The sequence below is a fragment of the Amphibalanus amphitrite genome, unplaced genomic scaffold, assembly GCF_019059575.1.
Source record: "Amphibalanus amphitrite isolate SeventyFive unplaced genomic scaffold, NRLGWU_Aamphi_draft 000489F_arrow, whole genome shotgun sequence".
Taxonomy (NCBI): domain Eukaryota; kingdom Metazoa; phylum Arthropoda; class Thecostraca; order Balanomorpha; family Balanidae; genus Amphibalanus; species Amphibalanus amphitrite.
Window position 1 is genome coordinate 376,137 of NW_024881983.1, and position 15,080 is coordinate 391,216.

The window sequence follows — 15,080 nt, forward strand, 5'->3', positions numbered from 1 at the left end:
ATTATGAACTATTTGTTCTACTTTGCCAGACTTGAGGCGATGTGCCTTCTTAAACGAACATTTTCATGGTGCAATGATGCTTCTTTATTTCATGTACTGTCAGCACTTGAAAACTAGACCAAACAAACCATGCCACAAACCAAATGCCACACTTTCTGCCGCTCCCCCTCCACAGCTCGACAGAACATATCGATATCGTGACCGCTGGGGAGGGAGAGCGCGCACCAAACTACGATCTGAGAGTGCGGAACTGCCGACGCAGCTGACACGAACGCAATATCGCCGGCCAAAGACGAATGGATGTTGGCGGGGCTGGTCTGCGTGGTGGCGGCCGTCGCTGACCACCGCGTGTGGGCGGTCAGCGGAGACTTCTCCCGTGGACCGGACTGTCGCCCCGGACAGCTCCGAGCGACAGAGAGCCTCTCAGGTGTCAGCGCTCCACGGAATTGCGGCCAATTTCGCCGAGACTCTGAAAACCTGGTCACGGACCGCCTTGTGGATAGAAGATTTTGAACAATGTCTTGGTATGTTGGTGCGCCAAGTTTAATGAACGGCACGTTACTTTTTGGCATATTTGCAATTGATAAATTATCAAACAAACATGCCTGAGCAAAAGGCGCAAGCAATATTTCTAAGATCTCTCACTTTCTCTCTCTCTCTCTCTCCCTCTCTCCCTCTCTCCCTCTTTCTCTCTCTCTCTCTCTTTCTCTCTCTTTCTCTCTCAGTGGCGGCGCCACGAATTTTCGCCAGTGGGGGCAAGCTTGAGGTGACCCGACTGTTGTCTGATACGCCAATCTGCAAAATCCATGAGCAACTTGCCCCTAGATGTTGCCATTCAAAATTATTATGGTACTCATGTGACCTCGAATGACCTTTGGTTGACTTTGACACATGAAAAGTCCTTTGTGATGATTTCGTAGCCACTGATCACGATTCTGGCATCCATTTTGCTCTAAGCATTCATTTAAATGATGGGAAAACATGTCTTAATTAGGTACTAGATGCCGGCAGCGCTCTTGCGTTGCCTTGGGCCAGAATTGGATGAACGGAGCTGAGGGCACACACCGGGCAAAACCACCGAAACCCAGACTGAGCTCGGACTGAACCTGAAACCAACCGAAACATCCCAAAAATGCTTGAAAGCACGTGAGATGGGTGTCCCATAAGTTCGTTTTCACCTAAATGTTACGTTTATAGGCTCTCTTGCTTAAAGGCACGCTGGAATTGGTTCGTAACTGAGCTTACGTGGTTGCCATGGCTGGTAGCAATATGCTCCACAGTAACTAATTTCTGTAGACAAAATAGCTTTTGCTAGAGAGCCCGCTTCCTACAGAGACGGCTAACGCCGCAACATAGAGGTCTCCGATACGGGTACGTCTTGGTATTTAGTCAGCACGTGACCATTCTCGACGATTAAGGGTGATTGAGGCCAACCAGTCTGTACCCAATGTCCATCGCTAACTGGACACACAGTCAGCAAGTGACGCCGATGATTTGTCGGGAGTCAATCACGGTGAATGAACATGAGTAGGAGAATGAGTGGGAGTAGGAGATATGCGACAGACGGTCCGAGAACGAACGTTTTGCTGATGCACTTGATACGGGGACCGTCAAAAACAGGCGTACTATTATAACCGCTTATCATGAATGTTGCACTGGTCTTCCGTTCCCTTTTCAACATCAGCCAAATTTTGTGGGGGCAAAAACATAGTCTTGCCCCCACGGCCTCCTGCCAGTGGGGGCAGTCTGCCCCCACTGCCCCCACGGTGGCGCCGCCCTTGTTCTCTCTCCCTCTACTGTACCCCTCCGTGAATCGAGTGTTGTCGCGCGGTACTTGCTAGTTGCGACTGTAACCCTGCACGAACCGAGTTATTCGGCTTATGACTGTCGATGGGGTGTAGCTGCAGTAGAGCAGGCTCATCAACGACAACTTAAAAGCTTACTACGAGTGCTTGTAGGGCGAGAGAGAGAGAGAGAGAGAGAGAGAGAGAGAGAGAGAGAGAGAGAGAGAGAGAGAGAGAGAGAGAGAGAGAGAGAGAGAGAGAGAGAGAGAGAGAGAGAGAGAGAGAGAGAGAGAGAGAGAGAGAGAGAGAGATACAAAGATTGAACCTTGCAGTTCTTATAGGCTTGGTAAAGCTGAAGTTTCTCTAAGTAGGGCTTTTATTGTAACTTTTGTTTGAAGGCAGGAATGATGGTCAGTCATGTTACGACCAGTATAGCGCCTTTTGGGGCGACTAACGGAGCGAGCGAGAGGGTGAGCCTTGCACGTGCGAAATTTCGAGGGGGTACCTCCAGCTGACTTGTGCACGGCACCCTACTAACCGGTCTCTAGCGATGTGCCAAATTTGAGCACAATCGGCCCAGCCGTTCTCGAGATCTGGAAGCGGCACCCTGCACGTGCGCACGTGCAAAATGGGTCCCAACTGACTTTTGCACGGCACCCTACTAACCGGTCCCTAACCATGTACCAAATTTGAGCGCCATCGGTCGAGCCGTTCTCGAGATCTGGAAACGACCCCTGCACGTGCGCACGTGCAGCAGCACCCCAACTCTGGCACATGGATATGCAGTGCCTAGTGGGTGCCTACCTACATGCCAACTTTCAGCGCAATCGGCCAAGTAGTTACCGAGATATTGCAACAATTACAAAAGTGACACCTCTTCGTTTTGCACGTGGCACGTGCATAAGGGGTCACCCACATGCATCGGGAATAGTCCAATACTTGGTAGAAGGAATGAAGCTACCCCACAAAAATTACCGCATGTAAATCGGTCAAGTGGTTGCTGAGATATAAGCCTCGTAAAAGCGTGACCACGGCCGGCCGGCCGGCCGCTCATACTCAGAAATTTCCGTTATTCTACGTAAGACTCCGCTCGCTTCGCTCGCTCCGTAACCACATTGTATTTGGGTTAATTCGTTTGAAATACGAAGTAAGCCAGTCCTTCTTTATTAAGCCTCGCATGTAAGGCTAAATTGTGAAGACAAATTATAAGTCAAATTAGAGAGTATTGACATTTCAAATTGGACGTCAGTGTCACGTTTCATGTCTGTATGCATATTCATAGGACACACCCGTCGCCAACGTGTCATTTTAGCGTTGCAGACGTCAATGTAATCTAATTTTTCCACGATACATGGACACCTTACAACGACAGATAAGCCACTGCAGGTCATTTTCCATACATATGCTGAACAGTGCATATGTTGAAACGTCTCTGGCGGCTTTGAATATCCGGATCTGAGATATATTTAGACACGAGTTATACATTATGACCCATTTCTTGTGCTTAACCCGGCACCGCCTGGGCTATTTCCGTACCCACGACAGCCGGGGGGGGGGGGGGTCGGATCCGACCCCCCCCCCTGTTATCTCGAGAACCAATGGTCGTATCGAGCCCCGCGAGGCGGCGTTCGAAAGGTCTCTACGAGACCTTCCCAAAGCACTCTTAAGATTTTAAGATTGAGGTCAACTTCCGGGTCAAGGTCAGGTCAAAGGTCAAATTCAGGGGTTTTGCATGATTAGGCTTACGGACAGCGGAATCGATAGCTGCTGCTCGAAACTCACCAAAAATGACCTCAAAGGCCTAGTGAAGGTACCATGTGTGTATAGGGGTCATACTAAGTACGGGTCAAGGTCAGGTCAGGTCACGAAAGGTCACGGTTTTCAATTTCTGCTACATGGGCGTGCGACACATGTTTTATGGCTTATTTTTCACGCCGAATCCGATGGTAATGGTTATATGTGACCCCAAGTCACTGTGCTGGTGATAAGTGTGCATTGAAAGCATAAAAAATCGTTTATACTATACGAGGGCTGAGAAAAAAGGTCAATTTTTCAACTTTTTATTTTTGACATAAAAATGCATTTTTCTAGACGAGCTTTGTCCCAGGAATCTAGTGGTGCCATTTGTTTTCACATGCAATGTTCAGAAGTACCTCTAATTCACGAAAATGCTTATGACGTCACCATGCCCTATACATGTTGGAGCTATTTTTTACAATTTGGGGTCAAAAATCAAGATAGAAAGTTGAAATTTGGAGCATCTAATGTTCTAATAGAGCTCTACAACATATAGTCCGTTTTTTTGGAAATTCCTAAAATTTTGGATTTTATTAGCTGTTTTCCAAAAAATATATTTTTTGAATTTTTAGGGGTGAAAAACGCATTTTATGGAAAATCCGAGATAGCCATTTTAAAGAACTCGTTGAGCTGCGTCTTTTCATGTCCTTAATTTGCAATTTGCTTTAAACCCTGATTTTTGGCGATTTTTTAAACATTTACCATTTTTTTACTAAAAACGCCATGTAGTTACATCACTAAAATCGATATATCTAAAAAAAAATTGGAATTTTTTTCTTAAAAATTGCACAGGAGACGTCAAATTGATGGGGGAGAAGGTATGCCAAGTTTCAAGTAGATAGCGAAGGTGGTTCATGAGTTATTCAAGAAAAACGGAGGGGGGGGTCGGATCCGACCCCCCCCCCCAGGCGGTCGCGGGTTAATGAATGAGGAAATATGTAGCTATTTATCAAAATTTGCCACATTTCTCGGACGCTGTTTAGTGGTGCCATTTCGCATGCGTTTGATATACTTCCACCATCCAAAGTTAGTGCACCGCCGGTGGTCGTTTTTAAACTCGTGGTTATGCCGCAGCGGCCGATCGAAGTGGCGCGTTACACTCCATTAGTCGTCTAGACGTGGACGCTGAGCTCTGACCGATACTCGGGCCGTGTCTGGACTAAAAGTGGCCCGGCCCGGACCGGACCAGCCTGGACCGGACCAGTCCCGCAGTGGCTGGAGGATGATACCACAATCCCCTGCGAACCGTGCCGGCACATAACTGAACTATAGTGGCAGTGACCGGTGATCGACACGAAATAATAGGCCGCTGATGGGGTGATGACCGGTGGCAATCGCTCCAAAAATACTATCCGTGGAACTGGAGAGTTAGGTGAGTCGTTAGGCCAGGAATTGAACGATAATGCCTCCACGTTAATCGGTCTGCGGACGATAAGGGAGTAGCACTCAGCGGTCGTTCTCATCGGGATCCGGAGACGTTTTCGTTTTATTAATTTTCAGTGATTGTTCATCAGTTTCCATAGTTTTTTATTACTGTGGGCAAGTTAAATATATATTTTTAATGAATTTCACTTGCAGCATTTCTTTATTTTCATTTATTTCAAGAAAATTTCCTACTTCATATAAATTGCATTAAAATATCCCTCATCTGGTTTTGGAAAGACGTCTAGTCATTTACTAGCTTCAGAATGGGTAATCCATCCATGATATTTTTTCAACATCGCCATTTTACTGGCGGCAGTTGGCATGCCGGCGCATTCATCCTTCCTTTTAAAGCGGCTCTGTTTTTAATCTTGATAGCCAGCTGTGTTTTAGAGGAACGGCTCCTTCAAGATTAGACTCCCGTGAGCCATAGATGAAAGCACAAGTCGAAGACGACCCATTTACTTCCAGAAAACGCTCATTTCAGCTAAAAGATAGCACAGATGTGCTCGAAAAGCTTCCCGGCGCTGTCAATGGAGGCTTTCAATGGAGCATCTTCGGGCTGTGAAGGGAAGGAGACGGGGACATTCACCCTGTAAATATGTGGAATGCCGCTCTATTTAGGCTCATCACGTGTGGGATATTTCGTTGCTTAGATTATAAATGCGCCACGCCCATGAGCTCAGTACTTGACTAAATATGTAAAGCACCACGAATTATAGTCTCAAAGGTCAAGCCAGGTCAAGTGGAAGGTGAGTTTAAAACGTCTTATTACTTTGCCAATAGAAAGAAGCATTCAAAATATTTTGGTAGGTACCCATGAATGCAGACACATTTTTTGCGCCTCAACCTCATTCGAGAGATTTCAAAATTTCCATAATTAACCACTTTTCAATTACGGAGAGATGCCGGTAATGATTGTAACATGAGTGTCTTTAGGAAACATTGTGTTTTCTATCATTTTATTAATTTCCTCTCCCATTTCGCTAAGCACAATGACCAATCTGAAGTGTTTACAGTCACAATGTCTGGTGTAGCGTTTCTCTGGCGTCATTTGTGTTCGATGACGTCAATTAGCCAGCTGATGCAGGCCATCGGTCGTCATTAGCGCCTCCCGATCGGTCCAGGTATCCAAACACCCTCCAGCAGCGGCCTCATGTGATCGACTGGCCCGCCACCCACCGCCCCGAGATGGGCCCGCTCGATACGAGCGATGAGAGGTCTGATGGATGGTCCCGGCCGCCTCGGCTGATGAGTGATCGATTTTTAACGACGACGGGTACCGAGAGGCGATTTTTAACAGCAGAGGGTCGGTCCTCTCGAAGGTAGTTACGGTAAACATCGGTGCTGAGACTTCCGCCTCTAACAAATCACGGTGTGAAATTTCACTTGAATTCGAAACAGCTCGCCCTAGTGCTCTCTCGTGTTCGTTTTGAAAGTGATTGTGTAAAACGCTGGTGCATTCGGTGAAAGCGGGCAAAGGTCAGCTCTAACCATGACTGATTATCGGCCAACTGACTATGAAAACCGTGGCACTGGCATTGAATGTTGCTATATGAATGTTGCTATGGAATGTTGCTGCGTGGGAGTGGAGCGTGGGAGTGGAATAGCTCGTTGAAAACGGATCCTGGCTGATAAATTGTGTGTGTGGTGCAAATCACAGTCGTGCTAGAATGTAGCCAACGATCTATGGGGACGGCCGTTGTTTGCCCAGTCCCATCGTCGCCCCTCGGCTAGCCCCTTTCACCCCTTTCCGAGCTTCACCCGCTGCCTCTCGTCTGTCTGTCTCACCTGCTGACTCACCTACCACCCCATCCCTGTTCCTCCCAGCCCCTTCGTTCGCCCCTTCCATTTCCACCAAACGCCCCTGCCTCAGATCTCAACATTTATTACATATCACATAGAACAGATAAGAACATTGCGGCGGTACATGGCACCTGAGGGTTACGAGCCGGGCGCGGCCGTCTCGTGTGGGGCCGGCGGTGGCGCGGTCGGCGGCGGCGGCGGCCGGCCGTTCAGCTCCTCCAGTCCGATCATACGCTCAACGCCCGACCACTTCTCCTTGTCATGGCGCGGCACACGGTTCAGAAACTGGCCTTTGAGCAGGTTGATGCGCAGCGCTGGCCGGCTGGGACTGCGCGGCGGCTGCTGCGGCGGCTGCTGCTGCTGAGCCGGCGGCGGCGGCGGTGGCTTGGCGGCCGGCAGCGGCGGCACCACTAGGGTCACCTGCTCGGTGGGGCTGCGTGGCTCGAAGGCCGGCTGCTCCAGCTCGGCTCCCAGGTGAGTACCGGCCGGAGGACGCACCAGAGCCGACACCTGCGACAGCTCTGAAGAGAGCGAGCTGCGCCGCCGCTGGTACACCTGACTGACCACGCTCTCCCTACGCAGCTCAGTCGGGTACGAGTGCCGGCGCATGTAGATGTCGTGGTACGGGTCGCGCTGGCAGCAGCGGTGACACAGCACGCTCCCTAGGATCGAGCGGAACGCGTACCGGAAGTCGCGGTTGAAGTAGGCGTATATGACAGGGTTCAGGGTAGAGTTGAAGTAGCCGATCCAGAAGAGTAGAGACTCCACCAGCGGAGGTGTGTAGCATAAGTCGCCGCAGAGACTGACGGTGACGTACCAGAGGAAGAAGGGCAGCCAGCAGAACAGGAACGCGCCCATGAGAATGCCCAGCGTGCGCATGGCTTTGCGCTCTCGGCGCAGCTTGTGCATCTGCCGACGGCTGTTTGAGTGCTCGTCGTCCACAGCGTGAGTCTGCGTACCGCCGCCTGTCGACAGAGGAGAGAGCGACTGTCAGCGCGAGAAAGGAGCGACTGTCAGCGGGAGAAGAGAGCAACTGTCAGCAGGAGCAGCGGCTGTCAGAGGGAGAGCTGTCATCAGGGAGAGAGAGAGGGGGAGAGCGTCTGTCAGCAGAGAATGTGACAGTGCGCACTTAAACACAAAGAGGGTGGGGTGGGAAAAGCAGTAAAGCACGGTAGGGTGAACAAGCACAAATAGTAATTCAGCGGCAGTGTCACGCTGGAAACGGCTCGCTCACACCATTGAGCGGCACACTTTGTCGCACCATCACATTTCACATCACAACAAAATACAATACAGCGCACAATGTGAGCACAATGCACGCACGACGCAACAGTCGCAAAGATGTGTGTCGGACAGGGTTGTTCATACGAAGGTTTTATAGTAGAATAGGGAAGACTTGATTCGCGCTCAGCTGAAATGAAGGTGGCTATTTTTTGTGGTAAGATTGCGTCCTCTGCATTAGACGAGTTATCATCTGGGTCGGATAAGCTGTAAGCAATCTGCTTCTTCCGAAACAGAGCTGTGTTAATGACTTCAAAAGGAAGCGCTGAGTCTCGCATCATCGCCACTAACACCTCGTCCCATCATCTCTTTATCCCTAACCCAATCAAGTTTTTCCACCATTCCATCTGTCCGTTCTCCACCTTCAGGTAATCCGTCTCCACAATAACCGACACACAATCAACAGGTGGTCCGCTTATCCTGGATCGTCTCTCTGCCGCGGAAACTACCGACATGAGCCATCTCCCCGTAACTCGGCCCGACACGCGAGGTAAGCTCCTCCATTTCTCACCCCCACTCCCTGCCCTCCCCTCTGTCCACTCTCTGCCCGCTCCGTCCCTCTGTCCTTCCTCTCCCTCGCAATCACACCGATTGGTCTATTACGTTTCGTCGACCGCGCAGCCTGGCAGGGCGGCCGCGGCGCGGTAAGCCAGGCCAGGCGGACGGACGATACCCAGGCTACATAAGAAACACGCTGAGATGTTGATCACGTCCGTGCCTGGGACCACGTCGCCGCCGCGGCAGTAACTGCCCTGTGCTGGACGCTGTAAATGACCACGAGGGCTGACCCGCACAGTGTGGCACTGAGCTTGCGTAAAAGGTGAATGAAGGACGACGGGTGCAACGATATATTCGGCTCTTATGTCGGTGGTTGAAACCCTACGCGGGAAATTTTGTGGAGCAAAAAATTTTCAGAGACCAATTAGATAACCACACACTGCTTTTCTCCTGGAAGTAGCTATCTTGGCATCGAATCAATATGTTGTAAGGCGCAGAAAGAAGCTTCAGCAATAAGCAGCGTCGGCCTGCTTTCCTTTGTTCGTGTCGCTCGGATTTCCGTCACAAACACTGGCTCCTCCCCACATGACCCGATCTCAGTAATGACCAATCCGGGCCGCGTCTCCCCCAGTCTCTGTGGCGGAGATGGGCCGGAAGCGCGGCCGGCGCAGGGGTGTCTCCTGATGGTTGTCTCCTGCGTGATCGGAGCGTGGCTAGCTGGCACCGCCCGACGGGGTGAGCCGGCCCCTCGAGCGCTGCTCCTCTTGGCAGAACGCACCGGCCTCCCGGAATAATGCGCTGCGCTCCCCTAGGAACCGCGCACAAAGACTGCCACCACACTGCTGAGTAGGCACCCCAGTGACGTCACGGGGCCACAATAATGACCCGGGACGCATATCGGGCGCATAGACAGCAGTAAGGCACACTCCGGACGGCAGGAGTGGTGGCGTTGGTCAGAGCGAATATTGGCAGCGGGAGTTGGTAGCGGGTGGTATAACTCAGCACGGATGAACTATGTGAATATCCTGGAAATTATGGCCCCCGGAGATGAGATGATTTCCTAAAATACTTCCCGGATGACGCGTCAGAAAGTCGGAGCAATACTCATAAATCAAAGAGCGGCAGTATAAACGATGACATATTTTCATAGCGAGGAGTTCGTCATATGAAATCACGATGAAAAATACGACAACGTGTCGGCTTAGGGTCATGTGTCGTCTAAAGCTACGCTGCTCTTCACTACCAGTTTGTTTCCTTCAGGCTAGTCACACTTAACCCGCGCCCTGGTGGGGTCTGTTTATAACGCGACCTGGTGGGGGGGGGGGCTATTTTTTGCCCCCCCCCCTCGTATCTCCGAAACTACTGGACGGATCCGCAAAATTCAAACGGCGTTCGAAAGGCCTGTCAAATTTGTCGAGGGAAACCAAATTTCATTGACCTCGGGGTCACCGATGACGTCTCAGGTCAGGTCAAAGATGAAATGTTTCACCGTTCACGGGTCTTCTAGGGAATGCGCTATAACACAGAGGAAAACGCATTTTGTCGAGAATCAGCGGTAGGGCGTCAGTTGCCTAGTAGATATGTTGCTATTAGAGGTCACTGGCAATACCAGGTCAGGTCACAGGTCAGGTCACCAAGGGTCACAGGTCAGGTCACATGAGCCCAACTTTACTAAGGTTGTGTGATACATGTTTTATGGCCAATTTTTCATTTCCAACTCAATGGTGTTGGTTATAAGACTATCAGGTACGGCTTAGGTCACTTTCTGGTGAAGTTCAAGTCAAGGTCAGGTCAAGGTCAGGCCAAAAAAGGTCAAATTTTAAAGTTGATAGTTTTGAATAAAATGGGTATTGATTCGATGCAGCTCGTCACGGGGAGTCTAATGGTGGTCTTTGTTTTGCGCTACGGGGTCTAGAATTGCTAAAAATTGAGTTTGAAAATTTGACGTCATCAATTTTGAACAGTTTTTTCGCTATAACTTCGCCAAAAAAAAAGAGGTATCAATCTCAAATTTGGTATGTGGATGGAAGGCGGTAAGTACTATCACATATATTCCGGTTTTTGCGAAATTCAAAAAACTTTTTGGATTTTTCGATTATTATATCAAAAAAATCTATTTTTTTTATTTTTGGGGGTCAAAATCCAAAAATTTCAAAAATCCGAGATAGCAGTTTGGTAGCCCTGTCCAATCTACAGCTTTTATGTCTTTATTATTTTTCTGTATTTGCAAAGCTATAGGCCTGACAGCTCTTCCCGCGAAACCCTTTTTTGGGTCGAAAACGGCAGAACATGACGTCACTCTGACGTCATTTTCGGCCAACCTATCATAGCCTTTGGAAAAATTTTTGATCATAATGTGTAAAATTGATGTCCGGGAGGGTACTGAAAGTTTGGTGACGATCGGCGTAGCGGTTCTGGAGATATATCGAAAAGTCTGGAGGGGGGCAAAAAATAGCCCCCCCCCCCCCCACCAGGTCGCGGGTTAATTGTCATGTAGGTAATACCATGTAATACCTTTTTATCAGAGATGTCAATATAATTGTTGATTCATTCAGTCAACAAGTCATATGTTTCCTGAGACCAGGACACCAGAAAAGGACTCATGCATAGAACGTAAGTGCAGGCAGCACATCGCATTTTCTCACTAGTTTCGTCTTCAGCTACATGCGGCAAATTACCCTTAGATGGAACTTTTATGTAAAACTGAACAATTAGCTCCTGTGACTGTCAGCAAGCCAATCTACGAACGGAGGCCAAAGGCCGTTCGCAAACGCATAAAGTAGAATATCACCATTTGTCACTCCCGTTCGTTTTCCTCTGTCAAGGCTCTCCACGTTCTCCCATTCCGTTTGGACGCTGCGCCGCCCGGCATCCCTGCATTGCGGTACAGTCTAGCCAGTAGGTGGCAGGCGGCTGCTGAGACACTGGTCCGCCCGGTGGCGCCGCCACGCGGGATCGAATCGAACTAGTAGCGTGCACTGCTAGTAAAGTGAGTATTTGTATTTGACCACAGCAGCAGGGCTGGAGAAATGATTTCAGAGGTGGGGGGGACTAGGCCTCGAGGGGCCCTCAAGGAAAAGGGCCCCAAGTGTCTCAAAGGGCCCAAAATCATATTACCTTCCAAGGGCGGATCTAGGGAAACGTTTGGGAGGGGGTCACAAGTCGGCCGACATGCCGGATCTGATGGATGAATTCTGACGACCGGGGGGAGGGGGGGGGGGGGTAGGGAGCGAGTATGTCGAGATCAAATGACATTTGATCTTCGTCGTTTCTAAGATGAAGTTTTATCGTTATTAGTTACTCGGCTCAGTAGTTTCAGTTAGTGAAACCCACCTATACAGGGGCGTCGCTGCGGATTTTTTACTGGGGGGGGGGGGGGAGGCGGATCGACGTACTTAAAAAAACCCAGAAGTAGATATAGGTAGTTACCTCACTTTTAGCCAAATGCAATAGTAGCATATAGTCATGATCTCTCTTATTGACCTGTTTATGAATCGGCGGAGCGAAGCGCCGCAAAAATTTGCAAAAAAATTGTAAAAACACAGCTCTAAAACACAAACATTACAACCCTTATAGCATGCTAGTACAAGCCGGAGTTCCTTCACAGTACACATATGAATTCCGATTCAATTTGACACGGTTGATGTTATTACAGTCACGATCTCTCTGATTGATTGGTGTATGAATCGGCGCAAAGCGCCGAGAAAATTTGCAAAAGCATTTGTCAAAACACAGCTCCAAAACACAATTTTTACCACCCTTTGAGCATGGCAGTACAAACCGGAGTTCCTTCACAGTTACACATACCTATGAGTTGTAATTCAATTTGTCACGGTTGATTGGTGTAATTACAGTCACGATCTCGTATTGACCTGTACGTACATGCGTACGTGCAGGCGTACATGAATCGGCGGCGCGAAGCGCCGCGAAAAAATTTGCAAAAAAAAATTGTCAAAACACAGAGGGGGCGGCCTCCTCTCTACAAAGGACCACCTCTCTACTGCGGGCCTCCTCTTTTCGCAAGGCCTCTTAACTACAGAAGGCCTCCTCTCTACAGAGGTCTTCCTCTCTACCGAGGGTCTCTCCCTTTCAGAGGGCCTCCTTTACAGAGGGCCTCCTCTCTTCAAAGAACCTCCTCTCTACAGAGGACTTCATCTCTGCAAAGGGCCTCCTCTCTTCAGAGGGCCTCCTCTCTACTGAGACGCGAGTCCTCCTCTCTACAGAGGGCCTCCTCTCTACTGGGGAAGTCCTCCTCTCTACAGAGGGCCTCCTCTCTACAGCGGGTCTCCTCTCTACAGCGGGTCTCCTCTCTACAGCGGGTCTCCTCTCTACAGCGGGTCTCCTCTCTTCAGAGGGCGTTCTGCTTTCAGGCGGTCTCCTTTCCACAGAGGGCCTCCTCTCTATACAGGGCCTCCTCTCTACATAAGCCTTCTCCTCTCTACGGGGGGCCTCCTCTCTACAGAGGGCCTCCTACCTACAGAGGGCCTCCTCTCTACTGAGGAGTCAGAGGGGCCCTAGCGGTCAGACACAGGCACTAGCGGGCGGTTATTCAGGAAGTAAGAAGGAAGGAGAAGGAGGCCTCAGGAAGTAAGAAGGACCCTAGCTGTCAGGCTGGTCAGAGGGCCCTGAATGTCCTGACGTGATTTTTTGGATTCCCGTGAATTTCTTACGCCTCCGACGTGATTTTGGCCCCCGTGGGCCTTCGGCGCCCCACGGGGGTCTCCTCAAACCCCATGGCGCCCCCGTCCCCCTTGGGTACGTCCCTGGGGCCCACACCAAAATTGCCTCTTGAGTCTCATACTGTCCAGTGGCCCGATGGTCTTATGATGGCCTTTGAGGTTTCTCACCGGCTTCAGAGGGCTCACATCGACCTATGAGGACCCCGCGCTGGCCTCCGAGGGCGCAAAATGTAAGAAGGTAAGCATGCCGCGTAAGTAATGCATAAGTATTCCGGCATCTGAGGGACTCCGACTGCTTTTTGGGTGCCTACCACCTCATATCGGTGAAATGAGGGTCCCTGACACCCTACCTGTCTCTGAAGGTCCCATTTCGACATTCGAGATCCTTATTTTGGGTCACAGCAGAGGCCCATGCAGTTCCCTTAAGGCCCAATGCCGACGGTCATATAGCCGCTTCTGATGGCCCCACGTCCTCTTTTGAAGGCACCTCAGGGGTCACCAGAGGCCTGCCAGGGGCACCACCGGCCTCGCAGGGGCACCTTGGGCTGTCAGGGGAACCACAGTCCTGTCAGGGCCCAGGGGCCCCAGCGACCTAGCAGGGGCACCACAGGCGCGCCAGGGTTACCACAGTCCGGCCAGGGGCACCACAGGCCTACCAGGGCCCAGGGGCACTAAAAATAAAATAAACAATATAAAAAACAAAGATGGAAACACGGCATCACCAAAATTAAGTGGCCGAAATCCGTTGAGTTTTTAATTTTGGGTATAGGTAGGGGCACCACAAATTAAATTCATGGCCATCCTCTTGGAGTTTTCCTGTATCATCCCCTGGTGCTCGCACGGTTGAGACAAAAACGAGTGAGATTCTGGCCTTCAATACGCCTTTTCACGCAACACGATCCAGACAAAAACAAAGGTATTAGCTCAGATGTGTTTGACAGGTGATTTTGAGCATGCAAGACGGCGTCTATAACGCATTTAGGTATTCGGCTTTTGGAGGGGGGTCAACTGACCCTCTCAGACCATTTGGGGGGTCATGACCCCGTGCCCCCCCCCCCCCAGGATCCGCCACTGAATTATTCATGCGTTGCTGTACATAGGAGGTATGTGAAAGGAAAGTATGCCTAGCAAACACCTTTCTGTCAAATTTTCAACAGGTCCACTACTGGACCTGGACCACATGGACTCAATGAGGGCCCATGGCTCTCTGATGGTTCACGGTCATCACGGAACTATTAAGGGCCTACTAGCTTGTGGTGGACTACGACTCATTGAGATCTTATCACTGATATAGGGCTCCGATGCTTGGAATGTGAGATTTAAAACACTAATACATGCCAAAATGGATGATTACTTTTTTAAACATAAGTCAGAAGGGCCCACTTTCGTTATATATTAGGTCCCCCCCCAGGTCCCCCCCAGGAAATGGAATTAATGGGGCCCGGGGGGACGGTCCCCCCCGGTCCCCCCCGGTTTCTCCGGCCCTGCGGACAGCAGACACCCCACAGACAGACGTATATCTATGTGTGAGGGCATACGAAAACCATAGCTTCTAGTCGGTTTGTTGATTCCGGTGCGCCCAACATTCACCAAGGGCCCTCTACTTCGTTATTTTTTAACTCAATATGTACGAAAGCATTCCATGAAATATGCACTTTTTATATATGCCTACCTATTATAACCTATAAGAAGCATGCCCGGGACATACAAAAGATTTACAAGCTCTGCACTTTGTGAATGTGGCTGTCTGTCATCCAGCAATATCTCATACGTTCAGAGAAATTACAGTAGTTTTTTATCCGCAGGGCTCCGG

The 15,080-nt window shown here is 49.9% G+C and overlaps 1 protein-coding gene across 2 annotated transcripts in view; it reads right to left on the reverse strand.

Annotated features, from left to right (window-relative positions):
* Positions 1 to 6,871: 6,871 nt before the first annotated feature.
* LOC122392516 (octopamine receptor beta-2R-like) overlaps positions 6,872 to 15,080 on the reverse strand; it is a 77,639-nt gene continuing 69,430 nt past the window's right edge. For both annotated transcript variants that reach the window (XM_043387458.1, XM_043387457.1), the window contains one exon: positions 6,872 to 7,774. In XM_043387458.1, coding sequence (XP_043243393.1) covers positions 6,948 to 7,774 — 827 coding nt within the window. In that variant the 3' untranslated portion in view covers positions 6,872 to 6,947. The remainder of the gene's footprint in view (positions 7,775 to 15,080) is intronic.